Source organism: Plectrocnemia conspersa, unplaced genomic scaffold (genome assembly GCF_051122295.1).
Source record: "Plectrocnemia conspersa isolate PC_06_02 unplaced genomic scaffold, ASM5112229v1 ptg000002l, whole genome shotgun sequence".
Lineage (NCBI taxonomy): Eukaryota > Metazoa > Arthropoda > Insecta > Trichoptera > Polycentropodidae > Plectrocnemia > Plectrocnemia conspersa.
Genome location: NW_028277166.1, coordinates 7,464,586 through 7,490,992, shown reverse-complemented (window position 1 = coordinate 7,490,992; position 26,407 = coordinate 7,464,586). Strand labels below are relative to the sequence as shown.

The window sequence follows — 26,407 nt, the reverse complement described above, 5'->3', positions numbered from 1 at the left end:
TTACTATTTTTTTTACATTTATAATGCTTCTATAAGTCTAATCATTTTATGTATACAATAATAACATTCTTAAATTTATATTTTCCGACAAAATCTTGACTATAATTCGAGATGGTTTTCGCCTCAATGCATAAAAATTTGCATTGAAAAGAAAGTCATAAATCAAATCAACAAACATACGCCGATATTAAATAAACCGTTTCTTGTATTCTAATGTCGCGGAGAAGCTAACTTAAATTCTCAGAAACTAAAGTTTCTGTCGATACCACACATTCGAGCATGAGAAAATACTGTATATATAATGCTGGCGTACGTGACGATCGGAGTTTTGTACGTATTAGGTATATACATATTTTATATAAACCATAAAATTGGCTATTCGGTGTCTTTACAAACGAAATGGAATACTTTACACTAATCCCTCGATTCACGCGGTAAATACGTTTCAGAAAATCTCGCGTAAATCGAGGCATGGAACAAAATTTGAAAAAAAACTATTGTATAGTATTCACGTGTACTTTTTCCCGTTACTTAAACACTTAAAGTAAACGAATAAAATCTTCAGCGACACGCGTGAACTCCAAAAAGCGACAAACTTCATGGGTAGTGGGAGAGGTTTCGGATGTTGGTTAAGTGCAAGAGGTGGAAGTAAGCCTTAACCCGTGCTGTTTGTATACCACCGCGCTACACGTGTGGAACAAAGATTTGGAGTATTTAAAAAAATGTTTTTTCTTAACCGCGTAAAACAAATACCGTGTAAATCGAGGGATAAGTGTATCGTATTGATAAGTACCCCATGACTTCGACTGTTAAAATTACGACCGTTACGTAAAGGATTTATTTTCTTTTAATAAATGCACAAAAAGGAACAATAACAAATCTTTCCATCCCCAAATCATTTATGACTCAAATGTCGGAAGTAAGAAGAGTATAAGCACCTCTCAAAAAATATAATTAAAGCAGTTTAGGCATACAAAAATGATTTCTTTTGACAATTTTTTTTAAATAAAAATATTAAAATTGTAATATTTCGATTTTCATTTAACTGTTTCTGTATTCAGAGAGATTCTAACGCCTACCATATGAAATCTAACTATTACACTGTTTATTAAATTATATAATTTCTCAATTTTAAATTCAGATGCATCGTAAACGAGAATTAAACCTACGTTATTTTTGGAATCAAAATATTTACTTGTGGATCATAGCGTGACGGAATCATCGACCGATAACGAATAGAGAGTGAAAATATAAAATCGATAACATATGACACTACGAATCCTCAGAATAGATAAATAGAAAACATCTATACAAAAAAACGATCAATCAACAACCGAAAGTTCAAGGACATGATCGATATTTTTTACGAATATGAGTAATAGATACAAAAAACAAACAAGTAAATTACCAATAAACTCATGGAACTTCCATTAAAAAAACATATAATTTAAAAATGACCCAAGAAGGTCTTGTCTTTCTAGATCTGACACAATTTGCATGGAATATATGAATGCGAATTCGGCATGCAAAATAAAAATGGCGCCGATTTTTTTCTTGCTTATCTGAGCGAAAACGGTAAAATCAGTATACTTATCGCTGAAATATTACTATTATCTCCTGACAATAATACGTACGTAAATTGAAAAAAATCCATACACTATCAATATAAAACATGGAATACGGTAGCATTATTTATCATATCTAACCAAACGCACAATGTGTAAAAACAATGGGTAATTATCTGCGTGAAACGAAGAAAAATATATGTAAACAAATCAAAGTGTGTATGTACATATGTACATAGTGAAACCGTATTGTTATTTGAGCTTTAACAGCAACCAAGCGATGGTATTGCGAAAATGTGCGTATGCGCCATTTTCTATCCAATAAAAAAAAGATCAAATAGATCGTTCCCTCAGAGAGACATGAAATAAAAACATGAGCAGTTAAGCTAGGAGCGATATTGAGTTAGAAAAAATGGGTTGTAAGGTATGAAGAAAAAAATGTATATTCCCTGGATGATAGACGTCGAATTGCTTAAAATGACAGCGAGGTGATAATATAAAAGTGACATTGGAAACTAGCAGTGTATCCGGTGCTTTTCGTATCTAAATATAATAAACTACTAAATATTTATACGTTGAATAACACAAATATTATAGTATTATATAATATTATTTTTCCCATTAAAAAAAACAATATCACACATATTTTACAAACATCTATAAGTTACACAGATTTTTAATCGAAAGTATTTTTCTTACCTTTACATTTAATACTGTGTGTAATAATATTAAAGAATCAATCTTCATTGCCTTTGTGACTTTAGGTAATAAACACATTTTTAGGTAATAAACACAGTCCCTTTTTATGATAGATATTGGATATTGATGAATTTGAAATAATAAACAATTACTTGAATAATGTTCAAATGGAACCTGTTAATACAATAAGGGACTTGAAGTTTATTACTCATGTAAATTTTAGCAATAATAAAGCTTTAAAAGGATGTCAACTTTAGTGTAATACAAAACAATAAAGTTTATATTTAAAAGTATTTTAATAATGTTGTGAAAACAAATATAAATTCGTATTTATATGTGTGTAGCATATGTAAGTATTATATTTAAAATTAAACTTTAATAATATACATAGATGTGCAACGAATTTGTATGAAATTGTCCTACTACATATATAGATATTATATTTCAATAACAAAAGTATGTTTTTCGGGTGCACTTTTATAAGCGAAGCCATTGTGGTCGCTTACCGAATATTAACAAAAGATGCGCGTGACAATACTATTCGATGCCTAAGACAATGAGCATTGTTTGAGGCGTATCTAGAAGATTATAAATAAATAAATGTACTTGGTGCGTTTAAGTAGTTTTTGTTACGGTAATTAACGCTAATGGTTTAAACGCTCTACAATTTCTTGTCTTATATTGTTTCGAGTGACGATATATATTTATTCTAAGACTAATTTATGCACAATTGTAATTCAGTTTTATTTATTTACCCGTACATTTTTCCTCCTTAACCTCTACAAGTCTAAAAGAATTTTTTCATGCAAAAATGGTTTTACCATTGTAGTCCAAAGACATCTATGTCATGCCCAATATATTTTCTGAAGCCATTTTAAATGATTTGATGATGAAATTTCCAGTATTTTATTTTATTAGTTACTCAGAGATACTTCCATCAATATATTACGGTAAAAAAAATTAGTAATTCCTAACCATTTTATTTTGATTTTGAAATTTTTTTGACCAGTCTGTGTCAGCTGCTAAAAACTTTGACGTGTGAACTGTAATCCATGGTTCTCAATTTAAAAAGAGTTGTTTTAACATTTACGTACATATTTTCTTTAAGTAAATTAAACTACTGTTTTTACATAATTCAATATATTTTGAAAGCATTAAATTCCGAATCGTAAAGTTGATTTTGACGAATCATTTGTCATATATTTATTATTTTGTGCCCTTTAAAATACTATGAATCTTAATGAAATTTAAATATTAAAAAACGAGCATTGACTGGTCAACTTTTGTCCCTCCCCTCACCCCTGGAAAAAGCTGAAAATACGTTCCTGATTCTAAACCAAAAATTATTATAAATATATTCAGAATATATGTTTTAAAATGAGTCATTACAATGAAATTATATCGGAATACATTATCACTGGTAGATACATATATATTTTTTCCAGTGAAAATATAATTTATTCCGCAGGTTCTAGAAAATTATTTGATTTTAACTTTTCCATGCGTAGTAATATATCATTATTTATTTACATGCGATGTATAAATGTGACAGTGAATGTGTATTTTTATTAGCGAAAATATAATTTAACTGATAGGCGCTAGTGAAATTATATGCTGCTCTAAAATGTCCATGAAAGTCAATTTTACAGTTGCGAAACGTCCATTTTCAGTTCAAATCCAAATCTAACTAATTATAATTTTAGAACTTTCATTAGGTGAAGTCCAAAATACAAACTAAGCTAACTCATTTCTCAAGGGAAAATTAGCGGAAGAAAGTACAGAAAAACGTCGCATCTCGCATATTGCTCTATAGTTGGTCTGCACTTGGATATTATATTATATTTAAAAAATGTGATAGCTCTCCTTACCGATATTACTGTGGACTTGATATGAAAGTATAGGTTAAAGTGTATTCAAAGCGAATTTTGGTCAATAGGAGAGCGCAAAAACAATTATCTCTTCTCAGAAATCAAAAATTCACGTCAAAAGCAATAAAAGAGTTTTTGCATATAAGCTGTAGGTTGCTGTTTCAAATCTTACATGGTCCCACAATTGTTTTTTTCAATTTTCTATCATGTAAGAAATATGAGAATTATTAATAATAATTTTGCGGATCCCATAAATAAAGATCCCATTGATCTAATAGGCTATCATTACCATATATGTAAAATAAAAATAATAATACAAAACATAAAAATATATTTATGAAAAAAATGACATAGGAATCTATAACTGAATACTAATCAAACAAGCAACAATTTGGAAACCAATAAAGTGAACGAATCTTTCGGAAAATAACTTTCCCACCCAATCAAAGTTTTACTACTGCATCACTCATATTATTTTTTCTGACACATTTCAATTTAGACCGCCATAAATCGTGCACGTGTATTTTATTTCATAGCTAATTGAACAGAGGAATGTAACGGCGCTATAAGCGATTACGTTACGGAATTTCGTTCACGAATTCCAAGGTAAACGCCAAATCTAGGAAAAGAGACGGCACGCGGAAGGACAGAAAAAGACAAGAACGAAACATCGTGAACACGTGTGTGCGATTAGCAAAAATTTTGGCACCCTTTAACTCGCGTGTTTAACAGAACGTTACGTAAGGACAACGTAACGCATTTTATTACGTTAGAAACATAGAAATACAACATAATGGAGAAGCTCAAACGCGATGAGCCTAACACATGTCTTTTTATTTTAGTATGGAATTGTAAGGCGACATGGTTTTATAAGTGGGTATTTTATCCGAGGTCTGTTTTTCCTGCAAGCCGGATCTGGTTCAGTTTATACACTTTGTATACTGCAATGTTAACTTTTCTTTTTAATTTCAGACTGGGTTGACAGAGCAAATTCTTGTTTTAAAAAATAATTAAGCTTTTTATCCTAATAGCGTTGCCAAATCTCCAAATAAAACTATGCAAAATAGTTATTATTAACAGACAATAAAATAGTCTGTTTCCACCCCGAAGCGTCGCATTGGCAATTAGGTCAAGAATAGGAAAGAGCGAAGCACCTACACAATATAAAAAAAAAGTATACAACAAGTCAGAACTTATTCGATTCTGGCGTAGGACATATGAAAATTTACCCTAATCCATACCAAGCGAAACTAAGCTGTAAACAGACAAATCACAAATCACGTCAAATCTGGTACAGATAATAACTATTAGAAATAGACGTTCCAGAACACCCATGATTTGCACAATTACCACGCAGACTTTCGAAAGTCGTAAATTACCAGCAAATACAAAAAAAAAATTAATTTTATTTATAAAAATACTATCGGCATTACAATACATTAAAAAGTATTGCTTTTCTTTAAATTTCTACAAATGGTTGGATTTGGAAGTGGAGCTAAATACTAATGCGATTGGCTCTCAATTAACCTTATCTCCCATTCGTCAAAGCATATATATGTGACACTGTGTATCATCAGCCATTTATGTATGAACTTTCTTATTATTATCGATCACCACTAGTTCAACGAAAGCTTAAATCAACGAGCAAAATTAAATATGTTACACAATAAACCTCTTCTGGCTTCGAATCCAGAAAATATTTTATTAAATAAACATCAAAGTTTATCAGATATTTATATGTTTTTCATTATTTGTTATTGTATCAAGCTAGTTATAAAATAATATAACACATTTCAAAGGTTATCATCGAACCTATTTTCTACGGTTAGGAAAATGCGTAGATACGCCGCTAATCTAATTTCCTCGCTAATCATATTATTCGTTCAAGAACCCCTTGAAACATTTCCATATAATCTAGAGCGTTGTTTCTTAACGAACTCCTCATTATTTTTTCGGTGATTGATGATAATTCAAATCAAAAGATAATTTCACATCCAATTAAGCGGATCTCTCGCGCCATCAGTTCGAATTTCGACTGGCCCAATTGGATTTCGCGCAATTTGGCGTCGAGTCGATATAATTACGAATTTACTCTCTCAATTACCCACTTTTTCGGTATACGTTAGCGTAATGTACCTTTTACGCGACGAACAATAAGTCAGAAGAACGGGAAACTAAACGTCTTATGTAATGGTTATGGTTACAAACGAATCAATAGTTTTCTCATTCAATGGACAAAACTGTCAAACGACGTCGTGGAAAATTCGCGACATTGAAATCAACAACATTCTATCAGATATGGCCGAAATTAAATTAACCTTTTACACTATCAATATTATTAGAATACATTTTATGAACTATTACAATAAAATATGCATGAAAATACATAAGTATATAAAGTATTTTCCAATCTCTACATCAAAGCAAAATAATCGGGTTTCTGGAATTATCTCTGGATTAACTAATCTATTAGAGTTTAACTATATAATTGCCAATGAATATATGTAATAAATAACAACCACACAGGGCTACCTTTAAGTGCGCTCCGTTGATATTTTGGCATCATTTAAAATCTAATTACTTATGGACAAGGTGCCAAATTTTATTTTCTGTAAATTTGGCGATTAATATGAAGTCAGAATTAATCATGATTCTATAATATCTTACTGCTTAATGATGTATGAATGCTTTGCATTTAGAGTTATATACATAGATACATAAAATATAATATATTACAGATGGTTCGATCCCTAATATAAATAAGTGTCACTTTATTTTACCTATTTCAATTTTTAAAGGACACAGATGTCACTAGAGATGAAAACAATATTTAAATAATGTTTAATAAATGGCGTTTGAGTTAGCTATTATTTATAATGTGAATCACAAAATGAAATAATAATTCCCATATGAATTTCGTACTGAGAAACCACCACACCCAATTCTTTCCTCCGAAAAACTAATATACCTAGACATTTGAGTCTTCGGTACACGAGGAAGGGATTATGTAATTTCATATTCTCTTCGCAAGCTTGTTCGTCATTTTTTATAATATAACTAATATTTGCATCTAAAATTAAATCTTGAGAGTACCAAATATACCGGTTATAAAATAACACATTACAAAATCGTTCAATATATTTCTAGAAGAATTTCGTGATGAATATAGCCAATCATATGAGGATTAAGGCGAGCAATGGGAAACCTGGAGATAAAGGATGTGTGGATGACGACGCTTATCTCGTTTAAAACCAACATCTCGGAAAATCTGAGATAAAAATCGATTGAACAACAATAGACTGGCGTCGATGTTTCCATGTTGGGCGCCTCCAAGGACGCCGCACATAAGGCCGAATCATCAATTTACGACGACAAAAATATAAAACATGATTTTATTTGATATTCTGATCAGAAGTGCTTATGAGGAGACTACTTAATAATTATCTTTCAAAAAAATAGTTAGTTGAGGTCAGGTACTCATAGTTTTCTAATTTAAAAAAAAAAAGTTTCATATTAAATTATATCTGTATTTTGATATAATGAGATAGGTACATAATTTACAATTTTGATTAAAATATTATTTTACATCCACATAATCATCTTTATCATCATCATCAGACTCCTGATCACTATTACTCTCAACTTCATCACCACCACAGAAAGTAGGCAGTCTTAGCATGCTTAATACAACTTCATTGAATTGTGTTTTTTGTTTTTTAGGTTTTTTTCGTTTATTTGTCACAATAGGGTCCGATGCTACTAGCATCCAGTTAAATATGTCACTATTGGTGTTGATTCTTGAAGTTTTTCTGGAGTGATATTGTCTTAATTTTTTATAGTCTTTATGGGCTGACTCAATTGCATCTTCTGACAGTTGGCCTATTGGCAAGGGTAAAGATTTTATAATATCAGCTCCATGTATTAAGAGTTTGTGAACACTAGCACTCATTTTGTACCAACCATAAAGTGAAATGGCTATTTGTGCTGTTTCAAAGCAATACTTTTTAAATAGTTCTTCTTTGACGTAGTGCCCACAAGAAATGATGGAAAGTATGTTTGAGAATCTTTCTATTAATTCTTTGTCGATTCCAGTTATTTTTGAAACAAGCAAAGGATTCTTGAAAAAGATTCGTGCTGTGTTACCGTCATTGCTATTGCCTCCACCTTGTTTTGGTTGATCAACAACGAGGCCCATTTCTTGATAAAATTCAGTCACTATTATACTTTTTCTATCCCTTACTTTTTCTTTTGCAAATTCCCCTCTTGCTTGCCACTGCTGTAATTCTAATTTATATGCAATATGCAGTAAATATTCATAACATCTAAGATGTGCATGTAGTACAGAAATGCCATATTTAAAGGTGTCTTCATCACAGACTCTGTTCTTTTGTATATCTAGATCATTTAGATCTTTAGGAGTAGCCTTACAAATATTGCACGCTTGCGAACTTGAAGTATCAGTTAATATGTTTACAGTTTTTCCATCAAGCATCGTACATATTGGAATATGTATGAATTTTATTGCCTTAGTCCCTAGAACAATTACTGTGGGTTCTAATTGCAATATTTGTGTTTGTACTTGGTTGTATTCATATTTCACATTTTGGACATTTTCTCTTTTTATTTTGAAGCTAATTGGACGGCAATACCTTGTCGATGATGGTGTCGGGTTTTTCCAATATATTTTTTTATTGCTTTTGTTAGGTTCACACATTTGTAGTGGCACAATCGTACATAAAATTATGTTGGAATCCGCATATTTTGAATTGTTTGCGAAATTTTGTTTATATATACTGTGTCCACCACTGCCATCTAGACCCCATTTATAATACATTTCGATTGTATCACAGTCCTCCGAAATATTCTGCAGAATCACATCAGCTTGTACTTGTGCCAGACGTTGTGTAGTATGCGTCAGAAGATCCAGCAGTGGTACTACAGCCTCATTTTCTGTAACCTTAATATTTGAAGGATAACATTTTTTCTTTGCCTCTACTATTGCATGATATGAGGGATAAATATCAGCCCCTCTTTCTTTTGCTCCAAATCGCATTGTCATATATCCTTCTTTTGTCAACCCAAGATCCACTATAAGACCTAAAGCTTCTTCAGGACTGTACGGTCTTATAGTAGTAGCAGATGATGATGTATCATGCACCACTTTCATTTTTTTTAGTCTTCTGGGCGTAGATTGGATAGCTAATTTTACAAGTTGGGCTGCAGTTCTCTTGCCTGATTTCACCAAGCTAGAACCTGCAGCCAAGCACAGTTTTTCTGAACTGTGATTTGATATAATTAATTCAACGTGTCGTTGCTTACTGCGCTGAGAACTCTCTTCGAACAATTTTTTTGGTCTGCCGCGCCTCTTTTGCTCTGAACGATTTGATGCTGATGACGGAAGCTGTGATGGTTGTACAAGTATCTCCGGGAGTTTTAAGTCTTCATCAAGCCATTTCATGTGCTTGTTGTTAAAACGCTCGTACATGTAATTACAACCACGCCATTTCGTCAAAAGCTTTGTGATAAACATTTTGACTATAAGTTTTATTTGTTTTGTACAATTTTCAGAAAGTTCACTAGCACCAAACTTATCCAAAATATACCGTAATAATTGTTCATTACACTTTAATGACGATAATTTGTAAAACTGTTCATTTTTTAACACTAAAAATAGTTCTTTTCTCTTAATCTTCACTTCCTTAAGAGCAGGATCGCCACGACTACCTGAAAATAATAAGCTCGATTTAACAAAGGGGGAAGGAGGGGGACTTGAATTTTACTTTTTTATATTAACTATGAGATATTTCTTCGAACTAGTAAAAAAAAATTAGTGTACTTTTTGGAACTTTTTTTATAACTCTAGCTTAAGTTAACATTTCAATATTTTATTTAAACAAAAATTGTATTTCATAAAACATATATTATATCTATACTACGTATAACTGTTACGTTAACAATAATTTAATATTAAAGTATATACCTGAAGCTTCAATATCCATGTTTAAAACCTTGTGATTTCAAATTTAGGAAAATAGGACGAGCGTAGTTACTCCGTCGACAATTCAGGCGCAACTGACCGATATTGGCCGTGCGGAAGATAACCTAACTTTGCAGGCACGTGCCAGCACGTGGGTGTTGCACTAACAAAAAAAAAATACGGAGCATTGCGGACTGGTTAATAAAGAACGTTTTAAAAATATTTGTGATTAATTTGAAGAGAATACTTTTTCGTATTTTTGGCGCCGTAATTTAGTTAATTGGCCTTATGTGCGCCGAGGGAAAAAAATCGTTAACCTTTTTCAGTCCTAGGTCGCGACGACCGATCAATAATATCAACATTAAATATAACTGATAAATACATTATATCAAGAAAATTGTTTCAATGCATATACTCTTTAAGTGTACAAATTAATCTGTGTGTTAAATCTAGTTTCGCAGCAAAATTCATATTGTCAACTTTGAGTTCTGACGGTTCTATAATTTATAGTTTGCTTAAGTTTTTTAAGCAGGAAATTTTAGTTATGTATGAATATGGTAAGGTCAATTATTATAAGACAGATTTTTTGTCAAACTCAAAGATTTCCCAAAGGAATTTTTTGTTCAAATATTAATTTAAAGCGACAATTATTCGTCGCCGCTTTTAAGCAAACAGCTGCGTTCAAATAAGATTGTATTAGATTTAACCCTTGACACTCCAAATTATATTTTTTTAAGTCCAATCTCGAAACGAGATTATTTTTAAAGTAAATAAGCAACGTATAAAAAAATATTACTAGAGTTTGTACATTGTTACATATATAAATAATTTACATTTATCTCATATGGCTTGGCTGTTAATCACCAGTTAAAACTTTTTCTAGAGCTATATGACATTGCTATATAACATTTGCCTCAGCTTATCTTTATGAAACATATAATTGTGTCAACATTACGCGTGACACTGTATGCATACAATACGGCTACGATTTACATAAATACAAATTTTTATTACAAATCAAACCATCAAAACTTGACAGGTTTACCAAATGGTCATAAAAAAAACAATTATGTGTACACTTAAATCGATAAGCACTATCTCACATATTTTTTTCCAGCTTTAATCGCCGAAAATATCATTGTGTTTGGAAAGCTCCTTGCAAGAGAAGCATTTTCGAGCGCCGACGGGTATGAATAAGGGACGCGATCGCGACTCTAGAGCATTTTAAGTATGCAGCAGAGTCTTCAAGCATTGAAGGATTGTCGACACCGCCCTTTAGTAACTTCAAAAAGTGCTTCATTTAGTAAACCCTACGCCGAGAATGCAATGAATTATATCCCATCGCTACTAACAAAAAACATTAGGATGCAAACACTGATACGACAAAAAAATGTAATACTTCTTTTTACAATAGTTGGATTCCAGACAATAAGGGCGCTACGAACTAGCGTATCGCACAGAACGAGAAGTGACACGCGCTCCGCATAACAAAGCCGAGCATCCTCAACGAGCATACAAAATCCTCATCACTCCCAAGTCATCAACGGAAGTATTTTTGTTTAAAACTCCTACGCCTTAACTAGATAAGACAATTCCGCCGGGCAATGCGATCTGGAAAATGTGACAACGAGACACTTAGCGATGCTAAGTGTCACGCTAACATTTTTATAGCAAAAGTTTGTGGAACAAATGTAAGATATACAATATAATGTTAGCCTTAGTAGTATTATGCATGTGCATAGTTTATCGTGGCGATAGCTGTATGTCACTGATCAATACACAAAAGGACAGAGGACCCAAAATATATCCCTACGGTACTCCAGTATAATAGCTCAGATACTGACGGCAGCCACTTAAATAACTCAAGAAAAATTTAGCAAGTTATTTAATTTTTGAAGAAGATTACGATGAACTTAAAAGAGCTGTCACCATTTTTAAGAAACATAACATGTTATTGACTGTGGAATGACTTGGACGAAAACCGTGTTGCCGGTACACTTAAGACTGTCGACAGTTGTAATGGATACATTTGTATAGAATTATATATAACATCTCAGGTGCCGTACAATGTATATAATATTTTGTAAATAATATAATTCGTGGCACTTTGTAATTTGGAAACAATACGTTGTAATTAATAATTAGCTTAATGTATAACTGTTATTGTTATATGGTATGGTGCTCTTATAACATATCCTGAAAAAACGTTATATAATACTATAAAAGATTTGAAATTGTTTACTCATTACTGCGTATTTGTTAAGAATTCAACTGAATCAACACAACAACAATGAATCATTATTGTTTATTTTCAAACGACGAAGCAAGTGCACTTGAAGGGGTCCAATCCAATTTATTTTTTTTGTAAAGAAAATAACATATATTTGTATATCCAATATAATGAGCTGTCGCCTAACTGAATACATATTATCAATCGGTTTAGTTATAAACCCGCATATCTCATTCTGATATTTCACATTTCCGTGTATTTTTATGTGATGTATACAAAGGATTGTACGTCGGGGTAAAAATATTGTATGCTATTAACAAGTAGAATTGTATCAATTGAAATAGTAAAGAGAGTACATTAAAATAGCTATTCTAATCCTTAATGTTTATGAATAGCTCTATACCAGTGCGTTTTATAATAAAAAGCTGCGCTCAATTCAACTCGTGACATGTCAACTACATATACTATGATTAACAATCAATATAAAATGTATATATTTATTTTAGTTAACATAATAGATATTTAGGAACGCAAAAAATAACCAACTTTAAAAATATTAATAAAACATGTATTATTTCACGCGCTACTTCAGTGCGTTACGCGCGGATCTGTGTTTTTACATATAAATAATGATGGAAATACTTTTTCGCACAACCTAAATTATTTTTTGAGTAATAGAGAATGTGCATTGCGACACAAGTAATCTGAATGTGAAAGAAAATAAGATGCATATCGTTAAAATTAAAGTCACATAATATTGATAAGCAAATTTTTACCAAATAGCTATTAGCATTTAAATTATATCTTGCGTTATGCCATAAAAATGATTTATACTGAATATATTTTTTTTTCATAAGCTCTAGTACCGTTCAAAATGGCCATAAAATTATTTTTATAAAAATCATTATTATTATTGGATATAAAATTCCGGCGGTGCTATATATTATATATATTTATTTAAATTCAATTAAGAACATCGTGACCTAACAGGTTACCCACTTGCGCAACGATGCGCAAAAAACAATACATTACACACAAAAAAAAATAATTTATAGTAATAATAAAATTAAATGATACGAATCGGACCAGCTCCTCGTAACTGACATTAAACAGATCAATGTGCAATTCCCGGATGACGACAGCCATATGCTAGTGCGTACGTCAAAAGAGGATCGTGATTCTCGAAAACGTTCTAGAACCCAAAACTGGAATTTCTAGTACTTTCAATAAATGCTATACAATTTTTCGCAAAAACACGCTGGGAGACAAGAATGGATAATAAACAAATATTCTCTTATATTTATCCAAAAAAATATATGGATGCAGATAGTACACAAAATGATTGTTTAAGCTATGTAATCCGAGGGTTTAAATACAGGATCCTTTAATATCCTTTAATCGTCTTCATGACAAAGGACAAAGAACCGTAAGATTAATAAAAATCATCTATCTTACATACATAATAAATAAATAAGAATAACGAAAAATTTCGCCAAAAATTATTAATAAACAAACGCAGTAAAATGGAGCATTTTTACCACTAAGGATTGTGTCAAGATCCCTGGAATCCTATGTTTTTTGATGTACGATTCACAGGACTTTCAAAAAAGAGTAATGCGTTCCTCTGTACATTTTTAAGGAAATCTATATAAAATAACCAGAATCGATATTTTCTTAATATTTAATATATTTATAGTAATTATTATGTATTAATAAAAAATAAGCTACTTAGTTGTTAAGATGGTTAAGTCCAAGAAACGAGGTTAACAGCTAATAAGCGCGCGGTCAGAATCAACAACATCTTTTTCTGACCACCAGATAAATTTTTAAATGTCACTCTTGATTTTAATTTCGCTACACTCGGAAGCCTACCTGGTAAATACTACTTAGTATCATAATAATATTCATTCATTCAAATTCTTTCTCTTATTATATAAAAAAATATGACTTGCGTGGAAACGTGACATACTGACTAGCACTTGCAATCATAAGCGGGAATCAGTTTTCAGATATTTACAGATCCACAAAAAAATATTGTAAAGAAAATATTTTCATTAGCTTAATTAAATAAGGGATAATGTTTTCCAGTAAAATTCATTATGAATCATTACGATAAAAACTTTTGTAAAATATAATTTCAAACAAAATGATTATGCATGAAATGATATTATTTTTAGATACCCACGGTATTTATGCTCGAGAAATAACAAAATATTTTACGTATTGTTTTTAGAAAATTTACTTGAAGGGTTGCCTTTGTTACGGGTATTAATTTGTCCTTTGATTTCGGTCAAATATGTCGGTCTCTGAAGTATAGTCGTAAGTGAACAGCAGATTTTGAACACAAACTTTCAAATTGAAAACTATTTATCGTACGTTTATTTCATAACTCAATCATAAGTTTGTACATTTCGGTATTAGTAGTCTAGTGGTATAACTTTTGAAACCAGTTAGACGCCGGAAAATCTGATTGAACAAAATATAAGTCTGAGAGTTCGTCAAGTGATCGTTAAGTGATTCGATTAATGATGAATAAATACCGCCCGTCGATTGATTGCCAGTGATTAGTGATGTAAACGAGTGTCACGTGTTTTATATTGATCCTAATATGAAATGAGGCACATTGAGTTAAGGTCTAACTCCACCTCCAAACCCATTTAGTGAAAGCTGGTTGTAAGACCCTACGTTTGGCGACCGTTCGATAGTTACAAAGGACAAGTTAAACAATGTTAATTCGTTGCGAGTCATTAGTGTTTTTTGCTAAAGGGATTTACATTGCCAAATAAGCAGTCGGACACAATGAAACTAAAAAAAAAAATTCTTAAAGAAAGCTTTACCATAATTAAAGGTTTAAAAAATATAACATATTTTAAAATCACCGTACACACTACTAGCAATATTATTAATTAAAATCAATAATCAGTGCACAAAAACTGAAAATTTTTGACCCATGATTGGTCGGTCAACCTGAGGGGTGAGTGATATTGTTTTTTGTTGTCAAGATTATTATCTTATCACTATTATTGCGATAGTTGCATATGTTTTATTTATTAAAATTATTTTATTGCTCTGCATGTGCTTTTTAATTTTATTTATTTCTTAAAAAAAATGTATTTTTATTCGGTGATCACTTGAATTCCGTGCGTATTTGTTTTTGTGCATTGACTCTTGATAATAAAAAAAGCGTAGTTCACGTATGATTCAATGAAATTTGAAAAATTGTGGAAAACTATTTAAAATTATTTTAAACAGAAATTGTAGCGATAATGATTTATAGTCAATTAAATGGAAAAAATACGTAATAAACGTTTTATACTAGAAACAAGTTTAAGCATTCAAACCGAGCTTTAATAATACACTAAATAAAACTCGTAGAATTTTAAAATTATTCTTAAAAATTCACTTTAATGCACATGATTTAACAAAAAGATATAAAGAATAAGTTTACTATTGAGAAGAAGCGTCTCATTGTCTCGCATTTCGAAACGAAATAAAGGCGCATGAAGGATGATGGATTTTGGAGCGGCACTAGTCACTCAGGTATATTAAAATAATAATAAAAACGACTACATGTGTTGCTCAAATATACCAATTGTTTTATTGTAATATTTTTAAAATGTATAAATTAATATTTTACGAATATTCCATTAATTATTTGAATATGCATATAGTTAAAAACCCTAGTTGGGAAGCCTGTTTCAGTCTGCGTTTTGTAATCTAAGCCTTTATATGATTCATATATCAGAATTTTGTCCATTGATACATCAAGTTATCTGCAGGAAACGGCAAAGCTAATGCGCAGCGGAAATTATTGTACATTATTAATTGATAATATAACTGACCTGCCTGCATTTTTAAGATAAAAAAAACTTTAGCTTTTAAATCTAAAGAGCACTCGCTGCAACGACTTTAACAGAAGAAACACAGAAAGACACTCGAAGTGGTCATTTCTTTCTGGTAATTTTTCGGCGAGCCATCGAGACAATACTACACAAACACATACAGAGGCGGCGTAACGTCGGGGTCGAACTTCGCTTTACGACCGGCATTCAGTTTGCCGCGGACGCCGGTGGGAGGTGGACGTATTTTCCACCTCATTTTCCCACTGCACTTACGACAATGTGAAGTTCTAACCTGCGAATCTAACCAAAAGTGATCCAAGTTACATGGATCGTCTCATACTGTCAGTTTAGTGATGATCCAAGTCTGTGATAACTCATGTGATCATGACGATGTCGAATGTTCAGTTATAATAAATTATACTACAACAAATAGATAAATGGTGATATATAGCAACAACGAAAAAAAAACAGTGGGCGTTCTCCAAGATTAAATTAATCATCATCGTTCCGGGATTGAACCATATAGTACACCAATCAAAAAAAAAGGTAATCATAAAAAATATGAAAGATGACGTCCGTTATGAATCCGGGTCATCGTCTGAATTCATTATCCCAAATTAAAAGTGTCCAACAATCGACAATTAAAAATATCATCGAACCTTATATGTTCTCAATCAATGATGTCATTTTTTTCGACAACAAAAAAATAGAGCTCGCCTCTCAATCTATATATCAAACACTTTCGTTGACAATTGAGTTGTTTCTTTATATATTTTTTAAGTATAAATTTAGATTAGACACGTTCGCGTGTCTTGGCCTCAGTCACGGAATAATCCAATTCATCTCGTATGTGTGCGAATTTCGCAAATAGAAAAACTGTCAAATCAGCAATCAAAGACGGTCGATAATATATGGCCGGGCTAACTTTCTATTTAAAATCGTAGATTTGCAACGCTTGTAAAGTGTCTGTCTTCGTGGATGTTTTTAAACAACAGTTTTATTAAAAAAATATATTCGATTATATAAAAATCGCAACGATATTAATAACAGTTTATATTAAAACGGTTATGCAAGAAAAATATTATTAAAAGTTTCTCTGAATCGGCAATAAAGAGAAATTTCACACATGACGTAATATTGCTTAGGCATTTAAAAGTAGCCCGACAAGTTAAACCAAATTTAATTTATTAATTTATAAATAATCTGCTTATATTGAAAATAAATTAATAAATGATCAGTTAAATTCTTTCACATACAAAATAACGTCTAGTTATCTATATAAGATACTTATTATGAATATGTATATTTGAAAAGAAACCATCGATTTGTCAATGCGTTAGGGAAAACGATATGAATAGTCAATTATAAGCAGTCTGATAGAGAAACTTATATGTATAGATTAAGAAAATATATTTTTTAAGGTTAAGCGTTTAAAATATCATACGAGGCGTTCAGAATATAAATGACGAACTCAAAAAAACGCACGTTCCGATAAAATCGTCTTTTACCTTCGAGTTCTGAAACCTGAATGGGGTACAAAGAAACCCATTTCAAATAAGTATATTACTATTTTTCGCGTTCAATTAAATAGCAGCTAATTTTGGGGTTCACGCGTACCCCGCTTAGGAATGGGGTGGTTAAAAATATCGGTATTAAATTAGTTGCGAACTAATCAAACTATCGCGGAATAGTAAATTTAGCATATACGCGATTCTCCAACTTGATCAACAATAACAAGGCGCACGTGCGATAGGAAAACTTAAATTTTCGACACGTACCGTTATTATGTTTCGACACGGCGAAATCGCAACAGCGACGAATTATCATACAGTTATTAAAAAATTCAGGACGCGACTGTACAGGCGGTAGAGACCTTGTTTGAATACTATCGAGAGGTAGTGTGATGATAGAAGAGCGCAGATGAAGTCTCGTAAAAGGGTTGCGCAACAACATGTTTGTCTGACTTTCGATTCTTCAAATTGCAGATGCGGAAACCTTACGGTTTGTGTATCGATCGGATGAAATGAAAAAAATGGTTCATATCATTCATATGTAGTATAGAGTACGGCCTTCGTTAGTGTCGATATAGAATCGATAGCGTATGCGAGGAGACATTATAGGAAAAGGGTTTGAAATATTCGAGACCTTCCAAAGATAATGTTTGGGTGTAAGTCAAACGCCAGACCTCATTTGTCTCTCAAAGGCACTCTTCCGAAGAAATCCAATGAAACGCTACCTATAGCATATAATAAGTACGCGTGTTCTGTAAATAAACATACTCAGATATATTCGTTTCACATTGCATAGATTGATGTCATTATGCATAAAATATATTTATTAATATATTGATTGATTTATATAAATATATAACACAGAATATGTAGAATGGCACAATCCGCGATAAGCTATCTCTCAATACGCGTGTACAAATATATGAATTTAATTAGACCCAGAGTCGAGTGCCATCGAATAAAATCGTCACCTTTTGGATACTGCTCTCGCCATCTTGGGTGGACAACACACCCCTACTAAGGCCATCGTGAATCACGACTGGTAACAGCCATCTTATGGGCAGATTCGTCATTTTAAAATCATAAAGCACGTGCTGCAAAAATTCATTGTTTAAATGCGAAATCGACATTTTATTCCGCATTCCAAAAAATATATTCAGTGCATTACGAAGCGTTTCAAGGTCCTGGCTACAGGAACTTCGTTTCAATTTTTTTCAGGAGGGGCTAAATTTCACTAGTTCAGGGTTCTTTTTATATTTTAATATCGTATCACATACATTTTTCTAACCAAATTCAATGAGAGCAAATGCCTTATTATCTAGCGTTCATATTAATACTTTTTTTATAACAATTAATGAGAATTAAATGGAGCATATCTAAACCGAATTTTGACCAATAGGCGAGCGCAAAAAACAATTATCACTTCTCAGAAGTCAAAAATCCACGTCAAAAGCAATAAAACCATGTCGTCGCCGTCGCAGCGGGAACGCTCGGTAACGAGCGTTCCCGCTGCGACGGCGCCGACACGATTTTATTGCTTTTGACGTGAATTTTTGACTTCTGAGAAGTGATAATTGTTTTTGCGCTCTCCTATTGACCAAAATTCGATTTGAATATACTTATATTATATTATTTGATATACTATATATCAAATAATATCGGTAAGGATAGCTAGCATATTGTAATATTGTGCAGACTAACTATAGAGCAACATGTGAGATGCGACCTATGAGCGCTTATTTTCCCCGAGATGTATTTTTGACTTAATGAAATTTTTAAAAATATAATTAGTTAGGTTTGGGTTTGAACAGAACTGTCAAATTGAGTTTAATATTAAATGTATTTAAACAACATATATTCATTGAAAAATACACATTCGCTGTAACATTTATACATCGCATGTAAATAAATAATGATACGCATGTAAATGCGTATATTACTAAATATGGAAAATTTGAAACCATATAATTTTACTAGTATCTTCCAGATAAATTATATTATTATATAGTAAAAATATATATCTACCGGTGAAAATGTATTTCGATATGATTTTACTGAAATTACATATTTTATAAAAAATATTTTCGCGCTAGATTTGAGACTGCTTTTTTATAGAGAATGAATTTCTTTGAGGGATAACCCGAGAATTAAAGATGCTATTTAACATAATTATTTTGAGAGATATGTGATTTAAATTAATACTTTGTTCCATAAAATTAATTGTTTGTGCAGTTATGTAGGGCAAATCTTCGGAAAAGATTCGTTGCAGAGTTATTCAATGATTTCGGATTTAGAAATTCTCATAAAAATAGTAAAAACATGAATAAAATATGTTAAGAATATTTAATTGAAAAAATAAAAATAATTAAATATGTCGAATTCATAAATCAGTGTGAATTTATTTTGGTTGCAATTAAACAGAGAATTATTTAAAGAAACATGTGCATTTAAATAAATATTTTGTTCCATAAAATGGATTCGTTACAGAGTTATTCATGGGGTGTTCACTGTTCCGAGCTAATACTAGTAATAAACAAACAATTCGTTTTACAGAACAAATATTTTATATATTGCTTATTTAAATTCCTAGTATTTCATTAAATAGCATGCATTTTCTGGCCAAATTTAAGTGAGGGGGGGGGAATGCTCAATGACTTCTGCCTGGACATTATTACCGCAGTCGCTGGTTTTGCATTATAATGCAAATCGTGTGCAAGGTGGAGATAAAAAAGTGGGGCTTTTGTGCACCTCTCGAGAGAATCGCAGGTATGCAAAAGCGGTGCTCTGTCTGAAACGATAACAGTAAAACACTGACACTTTGACAGACGACTGCACATTTCTCAATTGCGTCGTTTATGGGCGAAGTGATAACGATTTGAGATTAGCCTAATGAGCTGTCGGTCAAAGTTGGTCGAACGCTTCTATGATATCTCAGCGCGGCTTGTTTGCATAGATGTTTACCTTTTGCGACAACTGGAAGGCCAAGATTGTTAAATACTCGAACCAAACCGGCAATTTGGACGCGAGTGGCTAACGACATAGAAAAAGATGAATTTGCACACTCATTAGTGTGCCTTTTGTGTGTGTGCGAATAATGATAAAGAACGAACACGAGAAGCGAGCGTGGATGAGTGGCGTCAGATTGGAGTGATACAGTGCAGAACTGCAATTTGCGCGATCGTTACTGAGCATTGTAACTTAAATAGGAATGCGTTGTTACAAATAATGATTTTTAAACTAGTGTTGATTGTCATTAGTCATAATGAAATGCATTATTGATTTCAAATCATTTTGACGCATGTATGTTTCCGACATTCCTTTCACAACATACACAATAAAGCCACAAAAACACAAATATTAAATAATCACACGTGAATCAAATTCTTCAACTTCATAATGGTGCTACCAACCTTAAAAGTTAATCTACATGGTTTAAAATAATATAAAAAATCAACTGATACCCTGTAATCGGTGGCATTTTTTAAAATATTATTTTAGTACAATCTAAACAAAAAAAAATCATTTAAAAAAGTAGATTTTAATAACATGTAAATATCAATTTTTATCCTTCCATTATATTTAATCGACTTTTACATTAAATGGAATTTTTTTAAACTCTTGAACAAGCAAATATAATGTATATTAAAAACATATACTATACATGATAGCAATTCATGAATCACCTCAAGTCTGTTATGACGTTATGAACAACCAGGAAAACCTGATTTAATGGGCGTCAGTGCATAAACAAGTTTTTTATTAATTTAAAAAAATAACAAAGCTATATAATTCGAGCATTTTCTAGCTTCAAAAAATCGCTTTTTTGCATAATCCAAGGATAACCGATCAACTGCATTTGGTTCGCGTGTTCTAATGATAAACCAATCAAATTTTCATGTTTGTTTTGCCAAATGTTACATATAAGCTATGAGCTTTTTATTCTTAAGTTTTAAATATGAAATTAACAATGAGTAGCTTAGAAGAACGCTATTTTTACGATCAACTGAATCAACTTTCCAAAATGTGATTATGTCAGTGGCGTAGTTAAGGGAACGCCCCGGGCGGCACTTGCTTGGGGGCGACATTTTCGCGATCGTGTAGTATGATTCTTAAACTGAATGCGCTAAAAAATATATTCACGAATAGTTTAATATATGAAAGCAATAAACAAATGTTGATTTTATGACCCAGCCGGTCATAAAATGCCGCCCCTATAAGTAACAATATTTTTAACCAGTTTCTTAGAATCGGTCAATACCAGATGTTCCTCATTGTTTGTTCGATTCGAGCATGTGCTAAAATCAAACTTGAAAATTGTTTTGCACATTTTTTTTATTTGGAAGGTCAAATTTTGTATTAGATAATTGTATGAAAAAGGGGAGGGCACACTGCAGCAACTAAACCCAATATTTTTCAATGTAAGTAAATCACAAAAAATCTAAAAGTGTTTAGTTATCTATGATATTGCGATAGCCACAGATTTTTTAAGAATCAGAATGGTAGCTGTGTGTGTGGTATCGATCGCTTCTCTGGCGGAGTGCAACAGCCGCTAAGGTCACAGCCAAAGGGGTGATTCGTTGTCGGGTGTCAGTTTTTCGGTGTTTCGTAACCGCGTCCAATTCGGTAGTCCGGAAGGTCTGTGTCCGGATCGATGGCGCGGCCTCCGGAAGGTCACGGCCGGAAGTAGTCAATACCGGATGTGCTGTGCAGATGCGGCGAAAAAGTAGAGAGTGGTAGAGAAGGGGTTGGGACATTTTTCACACTGCCGCTTCGAATATTGCCAAACTTTGCGCCAAAGAGCGGGGGCGCGCTTTCTACACAAAAGTGGCAAATAATAAAATTTAGAAACTAGCTTTCTGGGCCCATAAAGTTATGTAACCGGCCGAAAATCGTTCGAGGCGCACACCACAACACCGCACGTTATTTAGATTATATCGATTGGCGCACGGACCCTTGTTTCTAAAAGTTGCCCTTAACCTTTCAGATCGTAAATTATAAACGTTGCGGGATTGACAAGACGTTTTTTCTCTGCTTTCAGAAACGCCATAGAAAATGCAAGGCAGATCCCGCAGAGGAAGACGCTGGCGAAAACTCTTACGAATCGGCAAAAGATCGCCGCTCATCGCCAACTGATGCAATGTGAGCCCGGAACACTGTCAGAATGATGGAAACTCCCTTGACTAACTACACCCTGTTCATGACCGAGGCTGAAGACAGGCTCCTAGCCACCGGAGACTCCATAGGGAGCGTGATCTCCATAGGGAACGACACCGGGCCCGTCCTGGCGACGGCCGGGTTCGAAGACGAGAATCTGCTGATATGGATCGTCGTCGATGGCCTATTGATGCTGGCCATCCTGTTCGGCAACACGTTAACAATACTGGCGGTGACTCTGAGCCGCCGTCTATCTAGTCTAATATCCAATCAGTTCGTTTTGAATCTAGCAATATCCGATCTTACGGTCGGATTGACGCTACCCTATCATCTAGCGTTCTATTTGAACAACAAATTAGGTAAAATGAAGGAGACGTGCGTGCTGAGATTTATGCTTATAATGTTGGCTTGTAGCGCCTCGATACTCAACCTAATAGCCATAGCCGTCGATAGATACATAGCCATATTGCACCCCTTGCATTATAGTAGATACATGACTAAGCCCCTGGCGAGGACTCTGATGGTCGTCGCGTGGGCGTTGGCTGTGAGCGCTAGTGTTGTTCCGCTGTTTTGGAACAATTGGGGATCGATGGCTGAGACGTGCGAGGTTCACCATGTAAATATCACATACATTAAAACAACAATGACGCAATTTTAATTTTAATTACTTTTCACAGGTGATTCCTAAAGAGTACAGCACGAACGTCTTAGCTCCTCTGTTTTCATTAGTGTGGGTAGTGATGTTTGTGCTTTATTGGAGGATATGGAGAGAAGCAGCTCTCCACGCTAGACGCATGCGAACGACGACCTGTCAATCGGCAGGTCCCAACGATTGGAAAAGCGTTCAAGTCAGTCACTTATATATTAAGCGTATCAAAATTAAAATGTTACTTTAATTATTTCATATATTTTTTCAGGTCGTGCTGATGGTATTAGGAAGTTTTTCAATATGTTGGATGCCGTACGTGGTGGTTGTGTGCACTCAAACAGCTTCAGCGTACGGAGCCCACGACCAGATCTTATACAAAGCTGTGTTCTCGTTGGCGGTGGCCAATTCGGGCATCAATCCTGTGATATACGCTTGGAAGAATACAGGATTCCGCAGGGCCTTCCTGCGCCTGCTGAGGTTCCAGACTCCCGACTGTCCCGAATTCGACAGGAACTTCAGAGCGACCACCAACGCGTCTACAGAGAGGAAGGTGCCTCTAGAGACCGTCGTCAAGAAGGAGCCGCCTCCTATATCGCCGTGCCGAGACGGCTTGGACGCCTCCGACTTGAAGGACGCCAAAAAAAGTGATAGCGAAGAGCACAGGGTGAACATTGGCGTAGTTAGTAATATAGTGAATAACAATTGTGTCAAAGCGGACCGCTGTAGGATAATAGAGAACATGACTTATGACGGCAAGCTGCTGAACGGAGCTGAAAAGTGTCATATCATAGAGAATCTTGGCTTCGACGACAGCCTCGACGTCAGCAATCTTCGCATGATCGATTCCAGTGGTAAAGAATCGGACAACGACTCGGTGGTGACTCTGCCGATGTCGCAAGGTGATAATAAAAGTGCTAAAATCTCAAACGGATTCAAGTGTAACGTGTAGGCGAAATGACTATTATATTTATAATTCACAAAACAAATTGTTGTTGCATTCAAAATTCTATCGAAAAATTAAAAAAAAGGAATAAGAATAAATAAATACATGTCGATTCCAAAAATATATAAAGATGTTTAGATTCTCTGTGTATTTTAATTTGATATCCCAGTATGTGTACTATCAAAATTCGTACTTAACCGCTTACAAATCAGATTGTAAAATAAAATCAACCTATACAATTCCCTCATAACACCACATCAAACAAATTATCTAATGTAATCGTATGCTTCTGTCGAAAGATTGTAAAAATGACAAACAATATGATAACAAATATTTCAATTCATTCATTAAAAGATCGTGCAACGATTTTACCTCAAAGTTGAGATTACACGCTGATTTATTAATTTTATAATTATGTTTTTTACTGTAATATTTTGAAAGCTAACAAAAAGATCGCGATTGCGTCCCTTATTCTTACTCTAGTCAGCAGCGCTTGAAAGCGCTTCTCAACGAGCTTGCCAAATACAAGAATGTTTTCGGTGATAGCTATGAGGAGCTGAAAATTGATGTGGGATGGAGCTCATATATTTTAGGTGTGCACTGTAATTGTTTTTATTAGTATAATTTAACATTTCATGTGTATCTTTATTAATATATCTGTTGAAGAGTGTGTGAATGGATACGTATGCATATGAGTGTATGTTAGTATGTGAAATGTTAAATAAAACTTGTTTGTTTAATGACCATCATGACGCATAATTGAAATATGTCAAGTCATGATGGTCAAATTTATAATAAAGAATAAATAATAAGGCACTTTCCTGTTATTCGTAGTCAAATTTATTTAAAAAATATTTATATACAATTATATTTGCATTGAAAATTAACGTTTGCAATTCATGCGAAAAACTGTTTTGTCGTATTAATGGAGTGTTCACTGTTCTGACGAACGCAACTTGTTCAAATTTTAAAACGTATTTATGTAGCAAAACAATTTGCTACATAAATAGTGAGCGTTGGTCAGAACAGTGAACACAACTGCAACGGATTTACTTAAAAAATGTCATATAAACAAATTTGACCCCCGATAACAGGAAAGTACTAATAATAATAGACCTAAACAAATGTACGTGCAAGCAAAAAGCTAAGTTCAGTAATATATTTTCTCTACCACTACTACAATAGCAAAAATAAATATTTTCTTAAAAATAAAATTGTAGCGAATTTCATCTGAAAATTCATTTTTTCTATTTTAAAAATTCATAATTATAATCTAGTATTAAAAGCTGTTTTAAATAAAATGAATAGGTACTACATAATTACAAAGATTTTTTTAAGAAGTATTAAAAGCAATGAATTATACCAGAGTTTTGGAGTCAGAGTAGTAAAAAATCGACTGACTCCGACTTATTTCTGAGACGTTTTCGCGCTTAAAATCTGATTTAAAAGATTATCTGATTTCAAAAATCAGACTTATTAAAAACAGTTATTTTATAAAGATCTAATTCAGTTTAAATTACGGATGGAACGGATTAAATTAAATTTGAAAATCGTTGAAATTATTTTTATTGCTATCAATTATATACTAGCAAAAAATAATCTAAATAATATTAAAATTGTTAAAATCGGAGTCAGAATATAAGATAAAGTCAAGTAAAATTTTAAATGACTCCACAGCCCTGAATTATACCGAAAACTATTGTAGAAAAAAATCTGAAATCAGCGTATAATTTATCTATGTAGCAAATAAACTGTTAATTTATAAAAAAAATAGTATCATATCAGCGAAAAGTAGATATAAATAGTATATTTTTTATGTTATATTATATTAATTAAAAATACAGGATTTTATTTAAATAATATAATATGTACGAAGTGCACAAAAATATTGTTGTATTTTATAAATACAGTCTGTATGTCAAATATTTTTTTAATCCTTTTATTTTCTTATTATTTGAAAATCGTTGAT

The 26,407-nt window shown here is 32.7% G+C and overlaps 2 protein-coding genes and 1 long non-coding RNA gene across 3 annotated transcripts in view; 1 reads left to right on the top strand and 2 right to left on the bottom strand.

The window, feature by feature from the left end:
- nonC (serine/threonine-protein kinase Smg1) overlaps positions 1 to 26,407 on the bottom strand; it is a 146,471-nt gene that overhangs the window by 112,427 nt on the left and 7,637 nt on the right. The window lies entirely within an intron of this gene.
- On the bottom strand, positions 8,743 to 10,356 carry LOC148237523 (uncharacterized). The gene is made up of 2 exons (XR_015808938.1): positions 10,113 to 10,356; positions 8,743 to 9,856 (listed from the first exon to the last, which is right to left on the bottom strand). It is a non-coding gene; the product is annotated as an uncharacterized LOC148237523 (long non-coding RNA).
- Positions 16,324 to 24,580, top strand: mAChR-C (muscarinic Acetylcholine Receptor, C-type). Its single transcript, XM_088181866.1, has 4 exons — positions 16,324 to 16,727; positions 22,731 to 23,462; positions 23,524 to 23,694; positions 23,764 to 24,580. Exons 2-4 carry the CDS (start codon positions 22,854 to 22,856, stop codon positions 24,442 to 24,444), a joined length of 1,461 nt encoding a protein of 486 aa, XP_088037992.1. The 5' UTR covers positions 16,324 to 16,727; positions 22,731 to 22,853; the 3' UTR covers positions 24,445 to 24,580.

Coding starts and splice junctions, on each gene's coding strand:
- mAChR-C (XM_088181866.1), top strand. CDS start 22,854: ATGATGGAAACTCCCTTGACTAACTACACCCTGTTCATGACCGAGGCT. Junction 23,463..23,523: donor AGACGTGCGAGGTTCACCAT/GTAAATATCACA, acceptor TACTTTTCACAG/GTGATTCCTAAAGAGTACAG. Junction 23,695..23,763: donor ACGATTGGAAAAGCGTTCAA/GTCAGTCACTTA, acceptor ATATTTTTTCAG/GTCGTGCTGATGGTATTAGG.